Source organism: Labeo rohita, chromosome 10 (assembly GCF_022985175.1).
Source record: "Labeo rohita strain BAU-BD-2019 chromosome 10, IGBB_LRoh.1.0, whole genome shotgun sequence".
NCBI lineage: Eukaryota > Metazoa > Chordata > Actinopteri > Cypriniformes > Cyprinidae > Labeo > Labeo rohita.
Window position 1 is genome coordinate 5,376,424 of NC_066878.1, and position 27,288 is coordinate 5,403,711.

The following is a 27,288-nucleotide window of genomic DNA, read 5'->3' on the forward strand; positions in this document are numbered from 1 at the left end:
CCATAAAGTTGTATATTTTGTTTTGTTTTGTTTTTTGTTTTGTTTTGTTTTGTTTTGTTTTGTTTTGTTTTTTGTTTTGTTTTGTTTTGTTGTCCTGGCTCACTTTGTGCCATATTCGAGATAAGACATTAACAACAACAAAAAAGTGCCATAAAATTGTATATTTTTTTGTTTTGTTTTGTTTTGTTTTGTTGTCTGGCTCAGTTGGTTCCCTATTCAAGATAAGACTTGAACAAAAAAGTGTTATAGTGTTGCTTGCTTTTTGTTTTGTTTTGTTTTGTTTTGTTTTGTTTTGTTTTGTTGTCTGGCTCAGTTGGTTCCCTATTCAAGATAAGACTTGAACAAAAAGTGTTATAGTGTTGCTTACTTTTTGTTTTGTTTTGTTGTCCACTTGGTGCCCTATTCGAGAAGACATTAACCAAGGGGGGAAAGCACCATAGCATTGCTTATTGTGTTTTGTTTTGTTTTGTTTTGTTTTTTGTTTTGTCTGGCTCAATAAGACATGAACAAAGAAAAAAGTGGTATAGTATTTTTATTTTTTTTTTTTTTGTTTTATTTTGTTGTCCTGGCCCACTTCGTGCCCTATGTGAGTTCAGACAAACAAAAAAAGCTATATCATTGTTTTTTTTTGTTTGGAGTTTTATTTTGTTGTGTTTTGTTTTGTTGTCCTGGCTCACTTGGTGCTATATTTGAGTTAGGACAAATAAAAAATGCTGTTCACCAGGTGTGCGCAAACACACAAGGAATTTGTTGTCGTTTTTTAAGGTGCTCCTGGCACATACATGCATGCATGCATATCTGACATGACAACAGAAAAAAAAACAAAGATTTAAATAAAGACTAAAAATAAATAATAATGTGTATGAATCTGGAACAGATTTATGTACAGATTTGTGCATTACTGTATACATAAACTGTATAACTGTATAAATAAAGAGATATGCATATGTATGATAAGACATGAAACAAAAAAAGTGCTATAGTATTGCTTTTTTTTGTTTTTGTTTATTGTTTTGTTGTCCTGGCTCACTTGGTGCCATACAAAAAAGTGCTATAGTATTGCTAATTTTTGTTTTGTTTTTTTTGTTTTGTTTTGTTGTCCTGGCTCACTTGGTGCCATGTTCGAGATCAGACATTAACAAAGAAAAAAAAGTGCCATAGAATTGTATATTTTTTTGTTTTGTTGTGTTTGTTTGTTTTGTTTTGTTGTCTGGCTCAGTTGGTGCCCTATTCAAGATAAGACATGAACAAAAAAAAGTGCTATAGTGTTGCTTATTTTTGTTTTGTTTTATTGTCTTGGCTCACTTGGTGCCCTATTCGAGATAAGACATTAACGAAGAAAAAAAAGTGCCATAGAGTTGCTTATTTTTTTGTTTTGTTTTGTGTTCCCTTGGTGCCCTATTCGAGATGAGACAAGCAAAAAAAAGCTATAGCTTTGCTTGTTTTTTGTTTTGTTTTGTTGTCCCTTGGTGCCCTATTCGAGATAAGACATGAACTAAAAAAGTGCTATAGTATTGCTTATGTTTGTTTTGTTGTGTTGTGTTGTGTTTTTTGGTCCTGGCTCACTTGGTGCCATATTTGAGATTAAGCAGGAACAAAAAAAAAAGTGCTATAGCATTGTGTATTTTTGTTTTGCTATTTATTTTGTTAGACATTCATTTGCTCTGCTGTGTTCCTTGCTCTAGCCATTGGACATGTGCTATTTTATTTTATTTATTATTATTATTATTTTTCCTTAGATTTTCATTGTTATCTGAGACCGCTTATGCCCAATTCGGCATGTTATGTGAAAACTACTCAAACTATTTGGCCTCCTAAAAGCGCATATGCCGTTAAATGTTATTGTGCCTTTTTAAGTGCAAGAAAAAAGCCTCATTTAGCTCCTTATCTCAAGCTTCATTTTGATAATAAATAATCGTCATTACAAAGTGGAAAATTCAACATTCTGAAAGAACGAGCGCGAGACGGAGAGAGCGAGAGAGTAAGTTGACCCGCCAGCAAAGATCTCTGTGAAGAGAGCTAATCACTCTGGCAGCCGTTTACGGAGTGCCGTGGAAGTTCTACAAATTTGGAAGTCAGTATTGATTTGACGTAATTGTGCACTAATTTTAGCGGGCCGGAGTCTGTGGAGGCTCAGCATGGCCAAGTGCTGAGGAGAGACAAGGTTAGTGGCAGCTCAGATAAGTGAATTTGGATCCAATGGTGGATGAATCTGAGATCATTAAACTGTCTATATATGCGGGCAAACAAAGTTAGTGTATGTATGTAGGCTGTGAATCTGTTTATGCAGGTAATCACCTAGCCGTCTCATTTAGCCTTGGTGCTCATGTGGGTGATGTAGGTTTGAATCTGCAGCGTGCACTAATCCTTTCTCTCCTTAATAATTTCCTGCCACCAAAGGAGGCAAAATGAAACAAAAACAAAGCTAAAAGTAACTCAAGAGTCAGATACGTTGGTCGTCTGTTTGCAGGGCGATGCAGGTCAGTAGAACTGATGGAGTTTTCTGCCTCTGCTATCAGCGGTGCCAAGTCTGTGCTCCCCCACAGAAACAAGAGCTATTTATAAATGTTTCCCCCACCCTTCTCAATGCCTGTTCCGGCCGGACCGTAAGGGAATAATGCTGTTTAAACTGGCATGCTTTTGATGCCACCAGATAGTCTGTGTGTTGTGTGGTTCAAAGGGTCGGAACTGGCTGCGTTTGTGTGTGTGCATGTATGTTTGGCGTAAAATGTAGGGGAAACTGGGGCTAGTTGTCACACTTTTTACTTAATGTTTCTCATATTAGGTTGTTTTAGTATAGAGACGAGCCTTGAAGTCTAAAAAAAAGTTCAAAAGGGTTTTTGAAAAATGCTTAAAAAGGCTGAATTTGATCAATAATACATGTGTGAAATTTTATTAAAATTTAAAATAACTGTTTTCTATTAGAATATATTTTAAAATACAATTTATTCCTGTGAGGCAAAGCTGAATTTTCAGCAGCTATTACTACAGTCTTTAGTGTCACATGATTTTGGTTGCTCAAAAAACACTTAATGTTTTTTTGGAAACTATCATTGTTCTTTTTTTGTTTTATACTTTTACTTTTAGTCAATTTAAAGCGTCATTGCTAAATAAAATTTTTGTGAAAACAAAAGGTAGTGTAACAACTTTTCGTGCGTGACAACTAACCCCTATATGTGGGCGATTGTATATTTGAAGGGTATAATGTCTGGGAGGCTGTTTGCATGACTTTGTGCGTATGTCCCGCAGCAGGATGATGCCAGATGCCCTGGCCGTCAGATTGAGCTGGTAGCAGAGTAAGAGAAGAGCAGATAATCTACGCTGAGCTGCGACGGTATCCGTAAAGTCACGCACTGCGCTTCTAGGCAGCCTTATAGTCTCTTAACCTCCCGGCTGTGCTCTGTCTGGTTCAGAGCTCTGAGAGTTTAAAAATTGACATTGGTTCCTGCTGGATTTCAGGGGTAGACGTGGACCCGTGCCGAGTGAGAGAGAGAAAGAGAGGCAAGTTTAATTGCTCCATCTGCAAGAGGGCTGCAGAACTTGGCCCTGCCTGGGCCGATCCAGATGTTTTCCGGCAAGAAACATCTGAAAATGTTTAATTTCTTTCCCATAGGAGTGAAAAGTCTGTTACATGTTGGATATTTACAGTGGCAACTGCCCTGTTCCATCCATCAAGGCCGGCAGTCTCAGGGCTGCAGATTTACAGCTTTTATTTGATGTTCCGCTGCTGGAAGACCAAACACACAACACTTGTGAACATGTAAACAGCACAGGAGTTCAACATTTTCTTAATGGATAAAAGCAATACTGTTGATTCAGACCACATTGTTTTTGGGTGTGGGGTACTGCCGTTTTGGTGAGGCTCAGAAAGACGAGACGCTTGCAGGAACTATTGAGGGCGTTGAGCTCTAGTATTTTGAAGAAATCTGGAGGACCTGATGCTGCGTTCACGTCAACGTCAGAATTACCGTAATTACAAGTTCCCATCTTGTAAAAACCACTCACATCTTCGTCAAACTTTTAATTACAACTTGGAAACTCTGAATTTTATGGACTCTCTAAAGTGACCATCATGATGTCATGTAAAAACAACCGAAATGTCGATAAACACAGCATGAGTTGTCATTAGATTTCCCTCCAGTATTGTTGGTTTTAGTTTAGATTTTAAGACTTTTCTAGTTTCAGTTTTATTTTTATTTTAGTAATTTAACAGTGCTTAAGTTAAGACACTACCTGGTGTCTAGTAATGTGCTAACTAGTGAAAGTATAAAATATGTACTTGTGGTATTTGTGTACTTTATAAATATAAATATAAATATATATATAATTAATTATGGAAATTAATACAATTATTGAGCAAGGATGCTTTAAATTGATCAAAAGTGATGCTAAAGACATTTATAATGTTACAGATGAGTTCTATTTCAGACAAGCGACAGGAATAAGTTACATTTTTAAATATATTCACATAGAAAACTGTTATTTTAATCAGTAAAAACATTTCAAAATATTACTGTTCTTGCTGTAGTTTGGATCAAATAAATGCAGGCTTAGTGAACAGAAGAGACATTAAAAATCTTCCTGTTTAAAAACTTTTAACTGGTAGTGTATTTTTATTATAATAGTTTATATTTTTGTGATATATGATTCCTATTTTATTATATATTTATTACGTTATGTTTTAAATATTTTATATTAATTTAAAAATTTTCTTTTATGTTTTTGTCAGCAGTCATAACACTGAGTTCTATAATCTTAAGAAATGTAGAATTCTGAAAAACCCATATCTCTTTGTCCTGGAATGTTCCAGGTCTTCGCTCCAGCTGTTAGAATGTAGAACTCGGGTTAAGCTAGGTGAAGCTTTGGTTCAGTTTTTAGCAGCTCCTAAATTACTGTATACAGGCCGTACTGATTTGGGTCCTTGTTTCCTGTCAGGTTTGACCCAGTTTGTTCGATTTGGCCCAGTTGGGCCAGACTGCATGCTGGTTCTACAGCACACTGTCATCAGTACGCTGTCATCATCAGAGTCACACGGTGGGAAAGTGCTGCCAAGGCATTTTATAATTTCTATATGTGGTTCACCACACCCTGCTGAAGACAATCACTCTGATGTGTCGATCCAAGACGGTTTCTCCTGCCTTTGGTTGTCACATTTTTAAGACACTGATAAATGCGGTTCTCAGCAGCTTGAGAAATGTTACGTTGGGTGGAAATACTGTTCCAAAACCTAGTGAACTGCCTACAGAAGCAGTATTGGTTCCAACTCAAAAGCTGTCCCAAAAGGTAGTCAACCTAATTATGCTGCCTCATAAGATACCTCGTTTTAGCCCATGCTGGAGCAAGCAGTCCCAGAATGTATTGCGACAAGCCCCAAATATGACAGTTTATAAAATATATGACTTTAATATAATGTTTCATACTGTGCATTTTGATATTGTGATTCCTAAGCTCACTTGTAGCATTTACAATTGACAAAATCATACAAAACTTGAATATCATCCATTTATTGGTTACCATAATTCATTTTATTAATATCAGTGCATCGCTGGATGAAAACCTATAGCCCATTGTAATTAAAATGAATAATCGCACCCAGTATTTGTGTATGCTGTTGTGTAGGAGCCTGTTAACGTCACATGTATCAATAGTTAAATGCATTTATGTTGAAAAGATGGTAGTTTTTGGTCAAACTGTAACAGAAGGCAGTTGGATGATGTATCATAATCTGTCCCGAATCACCACAGCTGTGTGTGTATTCAGATTAAGAGAGATCAGTGTCTTTATTAGAGCTGTGTAAACTAAAGAGCCTATATTACTACCTTTCACTCTTCTCTCGCACTTTCCCGCTCTTTCTTTCCTTACTGTTGTGTGATATGGTGCTGGGTTTGCACCGTTTGTTCCAGCTGTCATGTATGTTGTCACCGAAGGGTCAATAAGGTCGACTGTCCCAGTGAAACCCTAGAAGACAGAGGCTTACAGAGGTTTATATTTTCATATATGCTGTGATATTGCCTGAGCATACTGAAAATGTACCAATAAAAATCGTATAATGCATTTTATTAATGCATTTAATTTTTTAAAAAGATTTATTTTTAATTAAAAAATATATAAATTATTAATTTAAATTATTTTGTTCAATTTTATTTTCAGACAATTAATTTAGTATTTTTTTACGATATATTTGTTAGCATTTTTTGCCTTTTTTTATAGGACATGTAGATGTGACAGGCTATAAAGCATTTTTTCCACTCTATGTAATTTTTTTAAATGTGTATTTTTAATTAAATAATTCAAATGTATAAATTACTCATTTAAATTATTTTATTAAATTTTATTTTCATATAATTAATTTTATAATTTTTTTATAATTTATTTTTTTTAGCATTTTTTGTCTTTAAAGGACAGTGTAGATGTGACAGGTTATAAAGCATTTTTTCCACTCTATTTACATTTTTTTAAATATGTATTTTGAATATAATAATTTAAATATATAAAGTATTCATTTAGATTATTTTATAAAATTTTATTTTCAGATGAATAATTTTTTTTTTAGCATTTTTTGCCTTTATTGTCATAAGACAGTGTAGATGTGACAGGAAGCGAAGTGGGGGAGAGAGGGGGGGGGGCGGGATTGGGAAAGGTCCTCGAGCCGGGATTCGAACTCGGGACGCCCGTAGCACAATGGTGCTTCAATTTATTATTATTATTCATACTGTTTCTGTAATCAAATGCTATCAAATGTGAACTAATTTTTCACTGTGATAGTTTGTACATAATCACTGAAGTTCAAGTAGGACATTTTTTGTAAAATGCTAAGAACATTTTTAATCTGCATGCCTTCTATTGACATCAGTTACGACTGTGATCGTGCATCTTTGGGCAAATTGACAGTTAGATGAAGTTAGTGGGCGGCACCTCGGTGACTGCGGCCACCATTCTGAAAATCATCTATCTTCAGGAAATGATGAAGGCCTCTCCTTGCAGTGGGAGCCGTAACCCAGATACAGTATGTAATTTGCCCATACGTACGCGTCTGAGGCGCTCTATATTAAGGCCAAAAGTTCTTCTCATTATCAGAGTCCCTCATTACCTGTTTCTGTCATCTCATGCTCACAGGGATTTGGATTTATACCTGATAATTACCTTCTATATAAAGCGAACCAGAAACGACCCGAGCGTATATACACCTGAAGCATGCCCCCAAAATGCCTCGACCCAGCGCTCGGAAAAATATCGCACGCGTCAAAACATAAATGATTTAGCGCGCGTGAATGAAAAGGGTCACGGTTATGTACACTTAGCTGTTTTATTTAGGTCGAATAGGTGGTAAGCGACGCGTGTAATGTGCGCGTGAGTTCGAAATCTCTCTTTCTAGGCTGTTTTCCATATGGCCATCTTTAATGGACTCGTCATTGCTGCTAATGTATGCAAATTTCAACCTGGTTGCTAATGCAATTACCGTGCCTGCGGTTCCAAGCACATGCAGTTATTGTTTTTTTTCCCTCATTGTTTCAGATCGACGCCTTGAGTAAAAGAAGTAAAGAATCAGAGGCTGCTTTCCTCAGCGTGTACAAGAGATTAATCGATGTCCCAGGTATGTCTCGGCTCGCACACACACACACACACACACACACACAAATGCACTCAGCACACACACACACTGCTGTAGTGTTTCACTGAGGCGAGAATACTGTAAACACATCAGTCATATTTATGAGACCTCCGTCTCTAGTGTCTAAAACACACACGCATACACGCGCACGGGCCATCTTAATGACTTCTACGGCTTTGGAGACCCACTCCGTTCCAAACCCCACACACGGAGGAACTTGGATTCTAATAAAACTCGCATTCATTGCCCCACAAACACCTTTTAATCTTCCGAATTGGCTTTCTAACGGTGAGATAATGGCCCCTGGATCCTCCGTTTTTATATGGTAATGTTCTGATGCGCTGATCTATAATAAGTTAATGGTGCCGCAAAGGTTCATGTGACATCTCGAAGCGTCTTTAGCTCGGCCGCTCGATAGAGTTGTGCTTTAGACTGAACGAAGTTCACCACAAGAGAGTATGGATAATGTATCAAACCCCTGTTAAGCAAGTGCAACTGTGGAGTTTGTTGAGAGAGGCGACTTCTGGCTGAACTAAACTTCAGCTTGGGAAACCTTCAGACCTCCCTGCAGATACACACACGCATATACACACATAAATCTAGTTGTGTAGCTCCACCCACATCTGCTGAGCGACAGGGAGGCAGGCAGACAGACAGACAGTGCCGCCTGGGCCTGTTGGAGCAGGTTGTACTGTCTGCCTGCACAACTACTTAATACATCCCTAAATTACCACAATGCTGCGGTCTGGAGATCCCGGGCCAACTCATCGGCGTGTCTGTGTGTTTGGAAGTGTGCGCAAGTGCGTTTGATTACTTTTTTTTTATATTTGTGTATTGTGTATTTGAGAGGGAGCTGTATGTGTGTGTTGCAGGATGTTGGAGTGGGAGGTCTAGTCTGGGAATGTCTGTTTCTATCTGTGAAATCTGGAGCTTGTCCAGTCCTGTCTATGTGTCTGCGAATGTGATCACAGCTTGACAAATTATCTTGTGATAGTTACACTGGTACACTGTGTAGGCGTGCATGTGTGTGAGCGTTGTGGTGCGTGTTAGCGGGAATGTTCGGAAGTGTTTCAGGCACCTTAATGCCAGCATTTAACTTCTTCACACATTCGATATGCTGCATATAAAATATATTGTTAATACTGTTGAGTTTCTGAACTTTTTAAAATAACAGGACACAACTGTAAAGTGTGTGTGTGGGGTTTATTTTCTAGTCAGACTAGTAGATCATTTTGACTAGCCCCAGTAGTTTTTTTTTTTTTTACTTATATATATTTTTTTTATTAATACTTTTATATGTACATTTATTATTTTACATTTATTTTTAATGCTTTAGTGGTGGTTGTGTTGCTGATAACTAAAATTGTTCAAATGTTTTTTTGTTAATTAAAGCTGAAATAAAATATAAAATATTTTTAAAAACGTAAATTATATGATATATGTGACCCTGGACCACAAAACCAGTCATAAGCAGCACAAGTATATTTGTAGGTAATAGCCAACAATACATTGTATGGGTGAAAATAGATTTTTCTTTTATGCCAAAAATCATTAGGATATTAAATAAAGACCATATTTCATTAAGATATTTTGTAAATTTCCTACCGTAAATATATCAGAACTTAATTTTTGATTAGTAATATTTTAATAATTACTATAATATATTATTAAAATATTTTTTTTTTTTTTTTTTTTTGCACCCTCAGATTCCAGATTTTCAAATAGTTGTGTATCGACCAAATATTGTCCTGTCATAACAAAGTATACATCAATGGTCATCTTATATTTTTAGATGATGTATAAATCTCAATTTCAAACCCTTATGACTGGTTTTGTGGTCCAGAGTCACATATATTGAAAAAGTAATCTGATTACAGTTATGTAACTTGTAATAAATGTGTTATATATAAATATAAATTACATTCATTTCACACTGAATTTTAATATTCATGGGTGTGACAAGTGAATTCACTTCCAAAAAACATACTGTCTGTATAAAAATATCTGTGTTCTTGTTTATACCCACAAGATGTCAAAACATGGCTATAATATTCACTAATTCAGCCATTGTGAATTCAGAAGTGACTCCATTATTCTGTTCACACTGTAACAGTAATTTAGAGGATTCACTTCTGCATTTAAACACAGTTGTTGCTTTCACGTAAGGGTTCATCTTTAGGATTATTTCAGTGTTTTTCCTTATTTTTTTTTGCGTTTAGAGACTGAATGTGATGCTATATCTGTACTATAGTAGATTTTAAAGCATCTAAACATTTCCTCTTGTTAGTGTTCAAACCGGTTCGTATGAATTTTTGAGGGTGAGGGGTTTATATGAATGTATCTCTGAGAGGTACTGTCTTAGATAGTATTTTCTTTTATGTCTTACCTCTTTAAAATGTAGTGTTTTAAAGTGCAGATGCTTTGTTTACATCAATAAACAAGGAAACGCTGTATTGCTGCTGTTCCATAAGCGCCACCTGCTGTCATAAAGTGTGTCACAGAGTGTGAATTTGGGTCTCATTCAGCCCGTCTGCTGTTTTTGTTTCATGAAGATGTTTTATGTAGCATAATTTTACAAAGCTAAGCTCAGGCCATTCTGTTTTGGCTTTAAATTTTGAAATTATACAATCTAATTTACATCAAAAGCTGCTTGTAGAATGTTAGCTTGGATTGTGATTAAAATGCAATGGTTCTGCAACCGTTTCATGCATTCTGATTCATATAAAGGCCCAGTCAGGGAAAAACCGTGATAAACCTTGAAACCACCAGAATCCTAAAAATAAACCCATGATACAGATTTCTTGGTCAAACCACCCAGCACTACCACTTGTCCTTACTTAGTTTCTTTCAGTGGGGCCGCCCATCACTTGACTTCAGTTTAGCTTCAGACGGCAACCTAACCGAACGGATTGTGCTTGCGGTGTTGTGTTGTACATCAAATGACACGCATCCAAATTGATGTGCCTGTGTAAATCAGATTTGAATTGGCTGGTCATTTCAGTCACATGACAGTCACGTTCCGAATTGAGCGACACGCGTGGCCGCCCGTTGAGCCGAGTTGAGCTGAAATGGCAGTTGCCACGGCTACAAAAGGGAACACACCATGACAGCATATCATTCAGACTTCCTCTTGCAGTTTTTAGATATGACACACTCTCACGCACCACACATGCACATCACACATAACACACCCCATCAGCGTTTCCTGTACCTTCAGATGAGAGTACAGCGAGGGGGAGGGATGCGCGCCGAAAACTGCGATCTCGACTTAGAACGTGTACAGGAATGACATGTTTTATTTTACACTTGTCTCTGTCAGCTTTTCCTTCTCTGATTTTACTCTCACACTCCCTCTCTTTCGCTCCCATGTTCCGCAGGGCCTAATAAAATAGTTTGATTACATAATTAACTTGGCTGTCTCATTAAGGAAAATCAACGGGAACAGGGCCATAATTAGTCATATAGCAATTAGCATTTGAGGGGGACAGACAGTGATGAAAAAGCGCGTGTGTGAGTGTGTCAGAATGTCTTAGTCCTTCAGTGCGGAGGGCTGGCCTCGGTCCCACACCACCGCTGCGTTCAACCCCCCCCTTTCACTTAACATCGCCTTCCTTTTATGAAAGCAACAAATTAACACCCTGCCAAATATGAATTAGTATAACTTCTTTTACAACCTGCTAATCTGAAATTTCTGCAGCTGGTGATTGTAGCCAGCATTTGAATGAATCAACTAATTGTTTATTTTTTTATTATTAATTTTCTTAATTAATAAATTCTAAAATTAATAATAAAAATATATTAAATTTATAAGTGATAGATTATTTGTTAAATATATTTTTTCTTTATTTTTTATTGTGGTGGTTCCACAGACCTCAGATTATTGTTTTTGTTCTAACTTTTAAAAGATATTTAATCTGTTTTTCTTTTAATAAAGCTCAGTTTTATTGTGAATAGTAAATATTGTGTAAAATTAGCATGCGTGCAAATTGCGAATACCATGGTACAAATCCAGAAAACATGGTACAAGTGTGGTCTCTATGTAAAATCAGTGATAACACATCATGGTTCATTTTGGTTCTTTGTCAGTTTGATTAAACGGAGCAGAACTCAAACCGAGGCGATGGAGCATAGTGTGGATTTATTGGCGTGTTTTGGCTTGGTTTGTTTTTCTAGTTAACATTTTTAGCTGCGGTTGGCAATCCGCAAAAATGCAAAAACACTTTTAGGCATTTAGTCGAGCTGCACACTGCACAGAGACTGGCCCACACTGATATCCATACACTGAGCTCGCACTCACTGAATCAAACCTTTCACCTGCCCTGAACGTGGTGCACCCAATATTCTGACTTGTGTGTGTGTGCGCGGATGTGTGTTTCAGATCCTGTCTCGACTCTGGAGGCAGCTCAGCAACTCCAGGTGACTGTTCGGAAGATGCACGACTTGGAGACAGAAAACCAGAGGCTTAAAGATACACTACAAGAGTACGAACGTGAAATCGCAGAGGTTAAAAACCAAGGTAACAGCCAGCTTCTCAATGCTGCATGAAATGAAGGAAAAAAAACAAAACACATTTTTCACAAAATGAAATGTGTAGAAGTTCCACCTAATATTTAACCATTGACTATAGGCATTCAACATTGCAGTATAATTGAGAGCTATCAATTTTAATCAGTTTTTTATTAGGCTTTAAAAAATAACTTCTACTAGTCAAAAGTTTACATAAACCTTGAAGAATCTGCAAAATGTTAATTATTTTCCCCAAATAAGAGGGATAGTACAAAATGCATGTTATTTTTTATTTAGTACTGACCTGAATAAGATATTTCACATAAGATGTTTACATACAGTCCACAAGAGAAAATAATAGTTGAATTTATAAAAATGTCCTTGTTCAAAAGTTTGCATTGTTTGCACAAGTTTGATTCTTAATACTGTGTTGTTACCTGAATGTTGTTTACAACAACTATCACTAAATAAAAAACACAGCTGTGCAACATGTGGATTCAGGTAACAACACAGTATTAAGAATCAAGCGTATGTAAACTTTTGAAAGGTCATTTTTATAAATGTAATTATTTTTTTTCTCTTGTGAACTATATGTAAATGTCTTTTATGTGGAATACCTTATTCAGGTCAGTACTAAAAAAAACAAAAACATGCATTTTGTATGATCCCTCTTATTTTGGTAAAACAATTAAGATTTTTTCAGATTCTGCAAGGTGTGTGTAAACTTTTGACTTCAACTGTAAAACAATCTTCACATAAACCCATTATTTTCCTGTGCAAGTAGGAAATATACAGAAATTAAATAAAGCTATTAAACACTAACCACGAAATTAAATATAGATGAATCCATAAAGCTACTAAAGTTATTGATTTATTACTTTAAGAGCTGCTGCTGCTGAACGTGACGTGGATCTGACACACATGCTCATAGTTTCATTCGTCCTTTAATATGAAATGATACAGGCTACAGCGTATGCCGCTGTATTTGTGTGTACAGTTGAGTTGAGGCGAAGTTCGAGCAAGTATCTAAAAAGTCTCCTGTTTGACATAGATGTAAAGACGTTCTGCGCTTAATATACACAATTGTTGTCAAGAAAAAAAAGAGACAGAAGCAGCAGTTGTTAGTGGGGTGGCCAACCCTAGCCCTGCCCCTGCGTTAGTTGCGCTACATATTTTTAACGGCGTTAAACTGGAAAAATTAATCGCTAGTGTTACACGCAAATTTTGACAGCACTGTTATTAACCATTCAGTCATAGCCTACGTTTCACAAAATTAAAACAATGTCACATAATAGAAGTTAAATGCTGTTCATAGGCATTTTTATTTTGTAAAGCAGGATTTATCTGCACCTAGCAAATGAAATGAGTTACACATATGTCATGTTGGCAGGCCGCATAAGTGTACCCACATAGACGGGCCCTATTTTTGTTCAAATGAGCTGTAGTCATCTGAGCTCTATTTCTGTCCCGCTGCTGCTTCAGCCAGACATGTTTCCTGGTTTTTCTTTTTTTAACGTAAACAAGAGGGAGGGATCTCACTCCCTCACCGTCTGTGGAATTCCCCTAATCGATGCAGTTCAATAACGGCAATATTTTATCTGTCCCGCACGAGCCGTGGGTACCGCCACACGCGACCTCTCCGTCGCAAACACACGTGTACGTTTACACACACACACAGGTGTGTTTCCGTCTGAGCGGTCCGCTAGGTAATCCTTCCTATTCTACACGCTGATCTTTCTCAGGTCAGTGATCCTCCAGTCTCCCAGTGTTTAAAGTCCAGTTTAGCATTTAAGGGTCTAAAAGGGCTCTTGTGGGACTGCTGCTCATTGATTATGTGTCAGCGCTGAAGTGCTAGAGTTTAAATCACCGCAGATGGCTGTGCAGGAGACGGAGAGAGGAGGAAAAAGCTCTCTATCAGGGATATTTTGTGTGGATGTGTGTGTGTAGGCATGTAAACACACATTTTTCTGTCATAGGAGGGACTTTCCCTTGAGTTCAGTTGTTTTTATATGAGCTAATGCAATTTTCTATCCTCTTGCCCTCCAAATAATCATAAATGTCAGAAATTAACATTTTACCATTAAATGCTAATTCAGTTTACTCACCGGAACAGTTTCAAACCCAAATGACTTTCTGCTGTAGAACAAGAAGCAAGAAATTTCACAGAATGCACTGGTTGTTCTTTTCCATGCCATTATGATTTCCGACTTGAGTTTTCAAGCTTCCAAAAAAATTCAAAGGCACCAACAATGTATGATAAGAGTGGTTCATATGACTTGTGTGCTGGATTCAGTCATCTAGCGATGTGCCTGAATCCGAATACCATTTTTGGAAAGGAAATGATGTGTACTACATAACCCCTAAAGGGAATAAATACAAGATGGGAGGGAAAATGTACATTTCAATGCTTTCTCTCACAATTATATCGTTGGGTAATTATACTGTATATAAATTTGCGGGCATCAGGGATCCGCTATTAATATCCGGTGCATCGTCAGTCATCTCTCCTTAGTCTGTTTGTGTGGTAAGTGAAATTTTACAGTTGAAATCAAAAGTTTACATGCACCTTGCAGAATCTGCAGTATGTTAATTATTTTATCAAAATAAGAGGGATCATACAAAATGTGTGGTATTTTTTTTAGTACTGGCCTGAATAAGATTCGCTTAAAAGATGTTTACATGTAGTCCACAAGAGAAAATAATAGTTGAATTTATAAAAACGACGTTGAAACGTTTTCATACTCTTGACTCTTAATACTGTGTTGTTACCTGAATGATCCATAGCTGTTTTTTTGTTTTTGTTTTTGTTTTTGTTTTTTTGTTTTTTGTTTTTTTTGTTTAGTGATAGTTGTTCATGAGTCCTTGTTTGTCCTGAACAGTTAAACTGCCTGCTGTTCTTCAGGAAAATCCTTCAGGTTCCACAGATTCTTTTGGTTTTTTAGCATATTTGACACTGAGGACAACTGAGAGACTCATGTGCAACTATTACAGAAGGTTCAAACCCTTACTTATGCTCCAGAAGGAAAAACAATACATTAGGAGCCTGGGGGTGAAAACTTTTGAACTTAATGAAGATGTGTACATTTTTCTTACTTTGCCTAAATGTCTTTTTTTTTTTTTTTTTCCCATTTAGTACTGCCCTTCAGAAGATACTTACATGTTTTCCAGAAGACAAAATAAGTTAAATTTACCCTGATCTTAAAATTCTAAAAGTTTTCACCCCCCGGCTCCTAATGCATAGTGTTTCCTTCTGAAGCATCAGTGAGGGTTTGAATCTTCTGTAATAGTTGCATATGAGTCCCTCAGTTGTCCTCAGTGTGAAAAGATGGATCTCAAAATCATACAGCCATTGTTGGAAAGCTGAAAAACCAAAGAATTTGTGGGACCTGAAGGAATTTTCTGAAGAACAGCAGTTCAACTATTCAGGACAAACAAGGGACTCATGAACAACTATCACTAAACAAAAACAAACACTGTATGTAAACATCTTTTATGTGAAATATCTTATTCAGATCAGTACCAAATAAAAAAATAACATGCATTGATCTCTTTTATTTTGGTAAAATAATTAACATTTTGCAGATTTCCGAATACAGATTTAGGCACTAAGTCATACAATCGCTTTGGTTGGGAAACAGACTGAAATGTAAGACATTATTCACTGATAATCGTCTCTCAAGTGGGCTGTTACCTTGAGAACTGCTCTGACTGGATCATTGAGTCTGATTTTCAGTGAAAAATGACTTAAATTTTGGTTTGTTTTCACACGGAGCTGTCACATGGCTTTAGAAGAATTGGAATTTAGTCGTATGAACTACTTTTATGATACTTTTATGGTCCTTTTGAAGCTTCAGTCCCCATTCATTGTAATTGCGACAGTCTCCTTTTGTATTCCATGGAAGAAAGAAAGCTGTATGGTTTTGGAATGACTTGAGGGTGAGTAAATGATGACAGATTTTTCATTTTTGGGTGAATTGTTCCTTAAATATATAATTTAGGTTGTTTATTAAGTGGTTTTCCTTTTGGCTGGTTTTAGAGTTTACTCTCCTTGGGGGACAGTTGGACTCCAGAGTGTAGACAAAACCTAAACCTCACACACCCGTAGGTCTTCACTGTCTGTCTTTTTAATGCTTCTTTCTGTTTCTCTCCTGCAGAAGTCACTATTAAAGCACTTAAAGAGAAGCTGGAGCAGTATGAGCGTTCTCTGCTGGCCAAGAACACAGAGGAAGCTCCCGATCAGAACCAGGACCGATCAGGACGAGAAGAGAGGGAAAGCAAAGGGGAAAACCTTCCTAACAACTATGCAGACAAGGAGAGGTTAGCCTGACCGTTGCACAAATCCAATACGGCATTAATCTTCATGATTGCGTTATAAATTCATAGGCTTGCTGTTTCAAAACTAGCAAGCTGCCTTCCAAGATAGCAATTTTGAGCTTTATAGGTATGTTTGAAATGACATCAGGGAAATCATGACAAGAACAGAAACACAGAGCTAGAAAAGCTGTTTTCTAAAATCTTAAAGCAACATTTTTGAGCATCACAGATAGCATTAAAGGGATTGTCATCACTGACTCACCCTCATGTTGTTCCAAACCTGTATGAGTTTCTTTGTGTTGAACATAAAAGAAGATATTTTGAAGAATGCTGGTAATCAAACAATTGACTTCCACTGTATTTCTTTCCTTACTATGGAAATCAGTGCTGACCAACAACTGTTTGGTTCTTCAAAGTTCTTCAAAATATCTTCTTTTGTGTTCAACATAAGAAAGAAACTCATACAGGTTTGGAAAAACATGAGGGTGAGTAAATGACAAAATTGTCATTTTTGGCTGAACTATTCCTTTAAATTTATGTTTAAACTGCATTTTTCATTAATCATACATGCCGGTGTAACTAAATCCTGAATTTAGAACAAAAAACAAAGCTAAACTTGTTTACCCTTTTTTTTTTTTTTTTTTTTTTTTTTTTTTTTAATTTGTTAACTGAAACTGAAATAACTATACATATAAAAACTAAATAAATAAAAATTATAAGCACCACAAAATTGCAACTAGTTAGTTTATAAAAATATAAACTAATTCAAAATTAGAATAGCTATTATAGTATCTCAATGATAATTTGAAAATCTGGAATCTGAGGGTGCAAAAAAATCCAAATATTGAGAAAATCACCTTTAAAGTTGTCCAAAAGAAGTTCTTAGCAATGCATATTACTAATCAAATATTAAGTTTTGATATATTTACGGTAGGAAATTTACAAAATATCTTTATGGAACATGATCTTTACTTAATATCCTAATGATTTTGGCATAAAATAAAAATATACAATAATTTTGACCCATACAGTGTATTTTTGGCTACTGCTTCTTAAGACTGGTTTTGTTTTCCAGGGTCACATATTTAGTCATTAAATACTAAAAATGTTATGTAACATCGCTGCATCTAATCATTTATTCATTTTCACTGCATCTAGTGATTATATGAAGTGTTAACGTGGCTGCCTGTATGTACTTCATATATGTTAAGAGGTTTGTTTTAATTGCGACATACCGTTTTTTAAATTTTCCTCTGTATGTGTGTGCAGTCAGCCACAGCAGAGCCAGGACAGCAGGACAGAAGACTTGGACGTGAAAACACAGTCGTTACAAACAGGTTTGCTAATGCCTTCACCGTCAAGTTGGGTGTTTTTGCAATTACATAAATGTAATTTGACATAGTTGAATTCTTTAAGCCTTCTTTACTGACATGTGTTTCATTTGTTGCGTAGCACTTGAAGCAACTCAGGCAGAACTCCATGAACTGAAGACGAAATATGATGAAGAATCCACAGCAAAGTGAGTAACCCATTTTCACTCTGACGGGACGCAGCAGGAGACAGCGTGGATTAGCGGCGAAACGGCTCGGATTCCCCCTTCTGTGTTTCCTCGACTGTCTGCTAGGCGTGCTGCGTCTTTGTCTCACCTTTGCACACACATTTACCCACATTTGCGTGTCCATACAGACACAGACAAACACACACACCCCTTTGATCCGCACCAAAACAGCTCATAATCCTACTGCAGACAGGTTTGATTATGGGGGAAAACACAGTGTGGTGAAATCACACCTTCATTCACGGACAAGTTGATATTCAATAGTCCTCGTGTCCCGCCCATGATGCCTTTATGGCTACACGAGACTGAATAATGGATGACACAATCCCTCATAACTCACACGGATGCTCTGAGTGATTCTCTGAGAATCCTGTAATGACGGGATTCGTACCAACGTCTGACATTTTGTGGGCGGCGAATCAGTTTGTGCATACGTGCTTTTTGTTTGCGCATTGTGTCTGTTTGCCTTGATCTGGGTCATGCATGTGCGTTTGTGTGTGTTTGCATGTGTGCGCTCTTCTCTCCCTGTCATGTGGTTGGGGTTAGGTGGCAATTTCCTTGTCTTGCTGTCACTGAGGAATGCATCCTGTTGCAGAGCGCGCTCGCTGCGGGCTGTTTCGGCGCAGTTCTCTGCACTGGGAGTGGCTTAATTACACTACCTGTGATCAAACCAAACCCTGCCATGCCAGACCCCCAGCACTGTACCTTTGAAGTCAAAGACGACACTTTTTTTTTTTTTTTTAGCTCAGAAACCCTCCGTGGTGAGCTGCGGTCGAACCGGAAGGTCACTACAAGGTTTATTTGAGGAATAGACATGCTTCTGATTCCGCGATCACTGCAGACACGGATCTAACGAGAGATAAATCTCGCTGTCATGCTTAAGCACAAACATTTGACTATGACTATGCATACAAACAAGAAATATGCACGCACACAATAAAATGCATTGTGATGTTCAGTAACGTTGGCCTGTTTCCAATCAACCCTGTCTCTCCCGGGGACTCTTACAGAGAGCAGGTAAAACGTTTTCACTCCGTTAGATTTCTTACCTGCTTCTCATCCTGGTGTTCCAGCTTTCTTTTATTAGCATTAGCTTGAGAACTTGATGTTAAGTACATTTTGTCTACTAAGAATGACTGATTATTCACAGATTTTATTGGCTATGATTTGCTGCCAGTATAAAATTAAACAACACTGTTGATGTCATGACGAATTTAATGCGCTGTTTGCTGTACTTTGAAAGGGATTTTCCAATTCTTTCTTGTTGCGCACATATATATGCAACCGATTAACCACGATTAATCGCTTCCAAAATAATTTTTTGTTTAACTAATATATAATATATAGATATAATATAATATATAACTAATATATCAATAGATAGATAGATAGATAGATAGATAGATTATATATATATAAAATATATATACATATATATGCAACTGATTAATCGCATCCAAAATAAGTTTTTGTTTACATTGTTTATACACACACACACACACACACACACACATATATATATACATATGCACATACATACATACAAATATATATATACATGCAACAGATTAATTGCGATTAATTGCATCCAAAATAAGTTGTTTGCATAAAAATATATATACATATATTGGCAACCGATTAATCGCATCCAAAATAAGTTTTTGTTTACGTAACATACTCATAAAAACTCATATTGTGATTAATCTGTTGCACATATACGTGTGTGTGTATGTGTGTGTGTATATATATATATATATATATATATATATATATATATATATACATGCACATACATATATATACATGCAACTGATTAATTGCGATTAATCGCATACAAAATAAGTTTTTGTTTAGATAAAATATATATACATATATATGCGACTGATTAATCGCATACAAAATAAGTTTTTGTTTAGATAAAATATATATATACATGTATATGCAACCGATTAATCGCATACAAAATAAGTTTTTGTTTACATTATTTATATATATATATACACACACACAATCATATATATATATATATATATATATATATACACACACACACACACACACACACACACACACATACTTAAATACATGCATACACACATATATGCAACTGATTAATCGCATCCAAAATAAGTTTTTGTTAACATAAAATGTGTATGCGTGCTATGCATTGTTATATAGAGAATCATCATTGAATGACATTTTTTTTTGTGTTCAGTTATTTAAAAAAGTACTCCATTTCAGAGCAAATAGATAGATAAAACTATATTAAATAACACAATTTCATCAAAATCTTGCTACAAATGAGTGCCAGTGTTTTGTGATCTGTATTCCATACATATTTACATTTGTGCTTTACACATCCGATTTTGCCTAAGCCTGGAACATCTATAATCCAAGGCTTGGTCGTTGTCTCGTTGTTGTGATTGCTGACTTAATGAGGTTACGTGATTCTGTGCATGTGTCTTTGGTAGGGGATAAAGGAATCCCGCCCCCCATCTAAGAGCCCTTTCCTGGCCTCAGGGTTTTACATGCTCCGTTAGCTCAGTTCATCCACAGTGACAGTAGGTGGATCTCAACGGGAAGGGTGCCGAGACGTTCGTGCGCAAGTATCGCATAGTTAAATAAACATAAGAATGTGTCATGCTCCGCAGTGCTCCAGTAATAAGCGAACGAGAAAGGAAGTCCCTCGGCGGGCAGTTGTTCTGCCTTTGATGCGGGCGCTTAGCTCTGGCTGTTCAGCAGGTATGGACACAAAATCCATAACGTTGATCGATCATCGCCCATATGAAGCGTGGAAATGTTTGCGGTCGTGCTTATTGAAAGACTCCATGTGTTAAACTCAATGTGGAATCAAATAGAATGAAACAACAATTTGGTGGATGCTATTGAAGTATAATTTCATGGTTTTTCCATCTAAGCCTTACAACTTTTAAAGCCTCTAAAGTGACTTTTCTTAACTGGTGATGTAATCTAGGCCATGTGGGTGGAGAAAACTAATATTAGTCATATTAGTGTTTTTTTGATGGATAGGAGAGTTATTGCTTGTTTTTTAATGGAGTTTTCACCATTCGGTTTGTCTTTAACTAGTCAGTCCGGTAACATCATTCCTATTTTTGTCTCTCATATCCCTTCCTGTCGTCTCACCCTCCCCTTCCTCTTTCTCTTTTTTAGTTCAGTCTGAAGGAAGGATGGTATCAGCTGCAAAGAGAGTGTGTATTTGGTGTGTGTGTGTGCGTGTGTGTCTTGGGTTCAGGGTGAAAAGAGGAGCAGGGTTCAGTCGAGCGTAATAATGGAATGCTTCAATTCGCTTCGCTGTTTGTATGCGACCTCTCTCTTCCTTTCTCTCTCTCTCTCTTCCCCTCCCCCACTGCCCTCCCCCACTATGCCTCCCCTCCCAGACGTGTTCACGGTGGAATGTCCGCCTTTCTCACAGGCCCGCGAGGTGTCTGTCGTCCCAGCCATCTATCTTGTTCTCTCTCTCTCTCTCTTAGGGCTCTGTGTTGTGCTGAAATTTTAATCCGGTTCTTTTTCTTTTCCAGCCCAGACTCTCCTCTCATCCCTCCTCAGGACCTCCTCATTAACGTCCTGCCAGCTACAGTAACTACAGCTGGCACAGACACAGGCATCGGCCCATGCATGCCCGCACAAACACACGCCAGTGCCAATACACAGCCGTTACCGTATTTTAAATACTTAGGTGTATTTTAAACATGATAAAAATCAGATTTAGAGTTCGTATTTGGTCCGTATTTAACTTACTCCATTTATATTTAACTCAACACATTTGTATTTAACCTAATGTTTTCATGTATGTATATTAGAGCCTTCAAAATGTAGTGTTGTTGTGTTTTTTTTCATTTTTAACTTTGTGTATTTGTATGTAACATATATGTAGCACATTTTGGTAACAGTTTACAATAAAGTTCATTAGTTACTACTAGTTAACTACATTAGTTAACATCAACTAAGAATGAACAATACATCTACAGCATTTATTAATCTTAGATAATGTTAATTTCAGCATTTACTAATCACAAGTTGAGTTTGTTAACATTACTGTGAACTAATATGAATAATGAGCGACTGTATTTTTGTTAACTAAGATTAACAAAGATTAATAACTAGTGTAATAACTAGTGTTAGTTAATACATTAACTAATGTTAACAAATGACACCTTATTGTAAAGTGTTACCCATAATTTTTATTTTTAACTTAATGTTTTTATATTTAACTTAATTTCACATGTATCATTTACTAAGTAACTTAGTGTTGTCTTATTTAACTCATTTAAATTTAACGCATATTTATATTTAGTAAATATTGTGTTTAATTTAATATAACTCATATTTAACTATTTTCTCAGTATTTAAATCAGCTTATTTATTTCCTTTTTTAAATTAGTTAAATATTTTCATGTTTAATTTCAAAATTCAGTATTTTCAAATTTAACTCAATATAGTTGTGCTTAATGATCCTATTTCAATATTTGTTACTCTGGACCACAAAACCAGTCTTAAGTAGCACGGGTATATTTGTAGCAGTAGCCAAAAATACACTGTAATAATAATCGTTTTTTTTTTTAATGCCAAAAATCATTAGGATATTAAGTAAAGACTATGTTCCATAAAGATATTTTCTGAAGTTTCTACTGTAAGTATTTAAAACCGTAATTTTTGATCAGTAATATGCATTGCTAAGAACTTCATTTAGACAACTTTAAAGGCGATTTTCTCAAATTTTGATTTATTTTTATTTTGATTTATTTATTTAATTTTTTTTGCACCCTCAGATTCTAGATTTTCAAATAGTTGTGTCTCGGCCAAATATTGTCCTATCTTAACAAACCATACATCAATGGAAAGCTTATTTATTCAGATTGTGGTCCAGGTTCACATGTATTTATGTATTTAATTACATATATTTATATTTAAACTAGCTTTCCAGTTTAACTTGGTGTATTCAGCTTAATGTTTTTCATGTTTAACTCAACATTATTTTTGTATTTCAGTCAGCTTTTTTGTATTTACTTTAAATTAATTTAGTTTCCATTTTTACATTTTCATATTTAATGTAATAATTCAGCATTTTAAATTAATGTAATATTCTGCTCTACTGATATTTAACATTCACTTAGATTTTCATATGTAGCAATTTATCAAATACATACTTAACACTTGAACACATAACCCTATGTGTTTTTTTTTTTTTTTTATAGTAAACAAAGCGGAAAAATACATCGAGTTTATTACCTCGGGCAGTTTTAGCAATCCCAAGGCTCAGGGTTGAGTTTGTCATGCTGTGTGGCCTGTTGTGCTTGTTCCCAGCGTGGTTAAACTCTCTCTGGTTTCTCCCTGACTGAATTGGAAAGGAACAACATGCAATTAAAGTTGTTTCTCCTGCGCTGAAAGTGGCAGGTTGGGTTTTGCAGTGTGTCCTTTACGAGACAAATGGGCAGTAGATGGGGAGCTTACAGAAATAGCAGCCGTGTGTGAGGCCTGTGGAATTGTGTGCGTGTGTGCAGATGTTGGATCGCTAGCGTGCGTCTAGGTGGGGATGTGTGCATGTGTTATAAAGAGAGAGAAATGGAGAGAGACAGAGTGAATTTCTGTTTGTGGTTTATGTGGGCTGTGCGTCTGCGTGTGTGTGTGAGATGTAAACCGTGGAGAAGTGCACTGGGCCAGCGAGCTGGTGCAGTCAGGGTTCTGGCATGCGATAGCTGTGCACACGAATCTCGTCGGCTCCCGGTGACATGACGGTCCCCACGGGCTCGCGCCGACTGCGTGTTCGCTGTGAACGTACCTTCAGATCCTTTTGTCTGCGCGTCCTGTGATGTTACATGCACTGACTCGGATAAACAGCGCAGTTTGATTCCCCTCAAATCCTGGCAGAAGAGCAACGTCAGGCCCGTTCGCACCTCTCAGCCTTTTTTCGTCTCCGCATCCAGCGTGTTTTGCTTGACAGGGTCTCTGCTGCGTTGTTGGTTGTGTGACATTTCGGAGGGTGGATTTTTGCTCTGTCTGATCCATTTGTCTGTACTCCCATCAGTCTGGCAGGTTTTGAATTACTGCGGGGAACACAAAGGACCTCATCCTACCCACCTGATTTATCTGCACAGATCTACGCTCGCCGGCTGAGTGCAAAGAAAACATTTCATCTGTGTCAAGCAAGACATTTCGCCGTCCCAGAAGCTCTTACATTGTTCGCTGATATTTCCACAGTATTGTGCAGATGTATTATGCGGGTTTATAGTGGTTTCAAATAGAGCTCGGTACTCTATAGTATGCTAAACTAGCATGAATAGCTAAGCTAATACCTTTATCACTATTGCTTAAAGGCTTAGTTTGCCCAAAAATGAAAATTCTGCTATTAATTACTCTCCGTCGTGTCGTTCCAAACCTGAAAGACCTTCATTCATCTTTGGAACACAAATTAAGATATTTTTGAAATTTTTCTCGTAGCTTCAAAAAATTGAGGTTGAACCACTGATGTCACATGGACTATTTTAACAATGTCCTTAATATCTTTCTGGACCTTGAACATGTCAGTTTTATTGCTGTCTATGCAGGGTCAGAAAGCTCTCAGATTTCATCAAAAATATCTTAAAGGAGAAGTCCGCTTCCAGAACAAAGATTTACAGATAATGTACTCACCCCCTTGTCATCCAAGATGTTCATGTCTGTCTTTCTTCAGTCGTAAAGAAATAGTTTTTTTGAGGAAACACTTCAGCATTTTTCTCCATATAATGGACTGTGATGGTGCCCCGAGTTTGAACTTCCAAAACGATCCCAAATGCGGTTGTAAACAATCCCAGCCAAGGAAGAAGGGTCTTATCTAGTGAAACAATCGGTTATTTTCATAAAAATACAATTTATATACTTTGTAATGTCAAACGCTCGTCCTGTCTTACTCTGCCTGGACTCTGGTCTGACCCTCAACTTCAAAATCGTCCTACATCGCTGTTTTACCTTTTTTGTTAAGGGTGTTTGATCTTCTTTGCATGTTCACTTTGCAAAGACTGGGTCGGTACTTCTACAGCGACGTAGGAAGATTTTGCAATGATTTTTGAAGTTGAGGGAGAAAATACGATTGGAGTTTTTTGACATACACTAACTGTCTTGAGTCAGAATACACAAAGTTCAGGGAGAGAAGAACAAGACGAGCGTGTGAGATTAAAAACTTTACAACCGCATTTGGGATCATTTGAAGCTGCGTTTCGGAAGTTCAAACTCAGGGCACCATAGCAGTCCATTATATGGAGAGAAATGCTTTTCTCAAAAAACATAATTTCTTTACGACTGAAGAAAGAAAGACATGAACATCTTGGATGACAAGGGGGTGAGTACATTACATGTAAATTTTTTTGTTCTCCAAGTGGACTTGTCCTTTAATTTGTGTTCTGAAGATGAACAATGGTCTTACGGCTTTGGAACGACATAGGTGAGTAAATAATGACAGAATTTTCATTTTTGGGTGAACTTTAAGCATTAAACTTTGTTGTGAAATTTTATCTGTATTTTTTGTGTTATAAACAAAATTGATGATACTTTACATTGTGTGGTTTGTAAAACAGTGGTGAAAATTTACATCTGATATGGGTTTCAGAAGTAGGTATGGCAAAATGGCTTGATGGCGCCACCTGTAAAATTTCATTTAAAAAATGAAGTGCTATGTTTCACATACACGTATGAAATTCGGTAGATGTAACATACCAATATCTACGAAAAAGTCCCCTTGGTATGAAGTCCGAAACCCAACAGGAAGTCTGTAATTTTGAATTTTCTCAGCAACTTTTGTGTCGTTTTTGAAATTTTCAGGCGTTGTATTTAAACAAACTCCATTCTAGAGATTTAAACAGATTAACACCAAATTTGATCAGTGGAATCTAAAGCCCTTTGTGCCGATAAATTGCGAAGATGCTGAGTTTTCATTGAAGGGCGTGCTTGTGGTGGCATGACAAACTTTGATGTTTCGCCATGAAAGGAAGTTGTTATAATTCAGGCATACAGTGTCTGATCTGCCCCAAAATTCACATGTTTGATAAGAGTCCTGTCCTGAACACATGCCCATGACCATATTCAGTTGTAGTCATAGCGCCACCTGCTGGCCACAGGAAGTGGCATGTTTTACACTCAAACAAACTCCTCATTGAGATTTAATGACATCAATATTATATTTGGTCAGTCTTATCTAAAGGCCTTTGCGATATTAAAATTGCAAAGATCTTGAGATTTTGTTAAAGGGCATGTCTGTGGCGGCCTGACAAAGTTTGATGTTTCGTCATGGCAATAGAAGCTGTTGAAGCTCTGTCATACAATGTCCGATCTGCCCCAAACTTTACACGTTTGATAAGAGTCCTAGCCTGAACACATCTTAAGGCCAATATTCTGTTACAGTCATAGTGCCACCTGCTAGCAACAGGAAATGACTTGATTTACATTAACTTAAACATACAATGTCCAGTCTGCACCAAACTTCATGTTTGGTGAGAATCCTGGCCTGAAGACATCTGAAGGCCAATATTCAGTTATAATCATAGGATACAACATGCAACAGGATACAACATGCTTTGCAGTGACTCAACCATACCATGTTCAATCTGCACCAAACTTCAAATGTTTCATAGAAGTGCTGGCTTGAAAACATCTACATGTCAATATCCAGTTATAGTCATAGCGCCACCACCTGGTAGCAGGAAGTTTAAATGACTTTGACATTTCCTTCTATATTTACCATTATAAATGCATATTCAGGTGTATATATTTAATTGTATATCTTTTTCATAGTGTATTATATGCATAGTTGACATTTTTACACTGAACTTATGGTTAAGCATTTTTCTAAAAGCATTTTTCTAAACCACAAACCTTAAGTAATAAACATCAGTGTTGTAGTTTGTAATATTGATGCTGTGATACCTCTAATCATGCAACTTGTGCAATCTTTTTGACGATTTAATTGGCAAAAAAATATCCCATACAAGAACGTGGCAGACCAATAGATTTTGGATATTTTAACTTTAGGCTTGTAACCATTTACTAAAAATGAAAAATCTAAAAAAAACTAGTTATTAGTATAGTTGAGTATCTCAAAATAATGAAGTAACAGGTAAATCAACATCTTTAGCATTTAATTTACTCCAGAACAAAACTCTTGAAAACTCCATAGGAGATGATTATACACCTGTGTGATTGCCGTCAAGAAAAATTTGGGTCGATGATGTTTGTTGTTTTGAGAGTTAGTGAGGAATGACACTTGAGAATGAGCTTTTTTTATCTCCTGGAGGTCAAACACTCAACA

General features: G+C 36.6%; 1 protein-coding gene across 1 annotated transcript in view; it reads left to right on the forward strand.

Annotated features, from left to right (window-relative positions):
• cux1a (cut-like homeobox 1a) overlaps positions 1 to 27,288 on the forward strand; it is a 152,564-nt gene that overhangs the window by 73,132 nt on the left and 52,144 nt on the right. Inside the window, 5 exon segments of the mRNA XM_051120322.1 lie at positions 7,516 to 7,594; positions 11,991 to 12,128; positions 16,273 to 16,435; positions 17,702 to 17,769; positions 17,885 to 17,951. Of these exon segments, the coding sequence (XP_050976279.1) occupies positions 7,516 to 7,594; positions 11,991 to 12,128; positions 16,273 to 16,435; positions 17,702 to 17,769; positions 17,885 to 17,951 (515 nt within the window).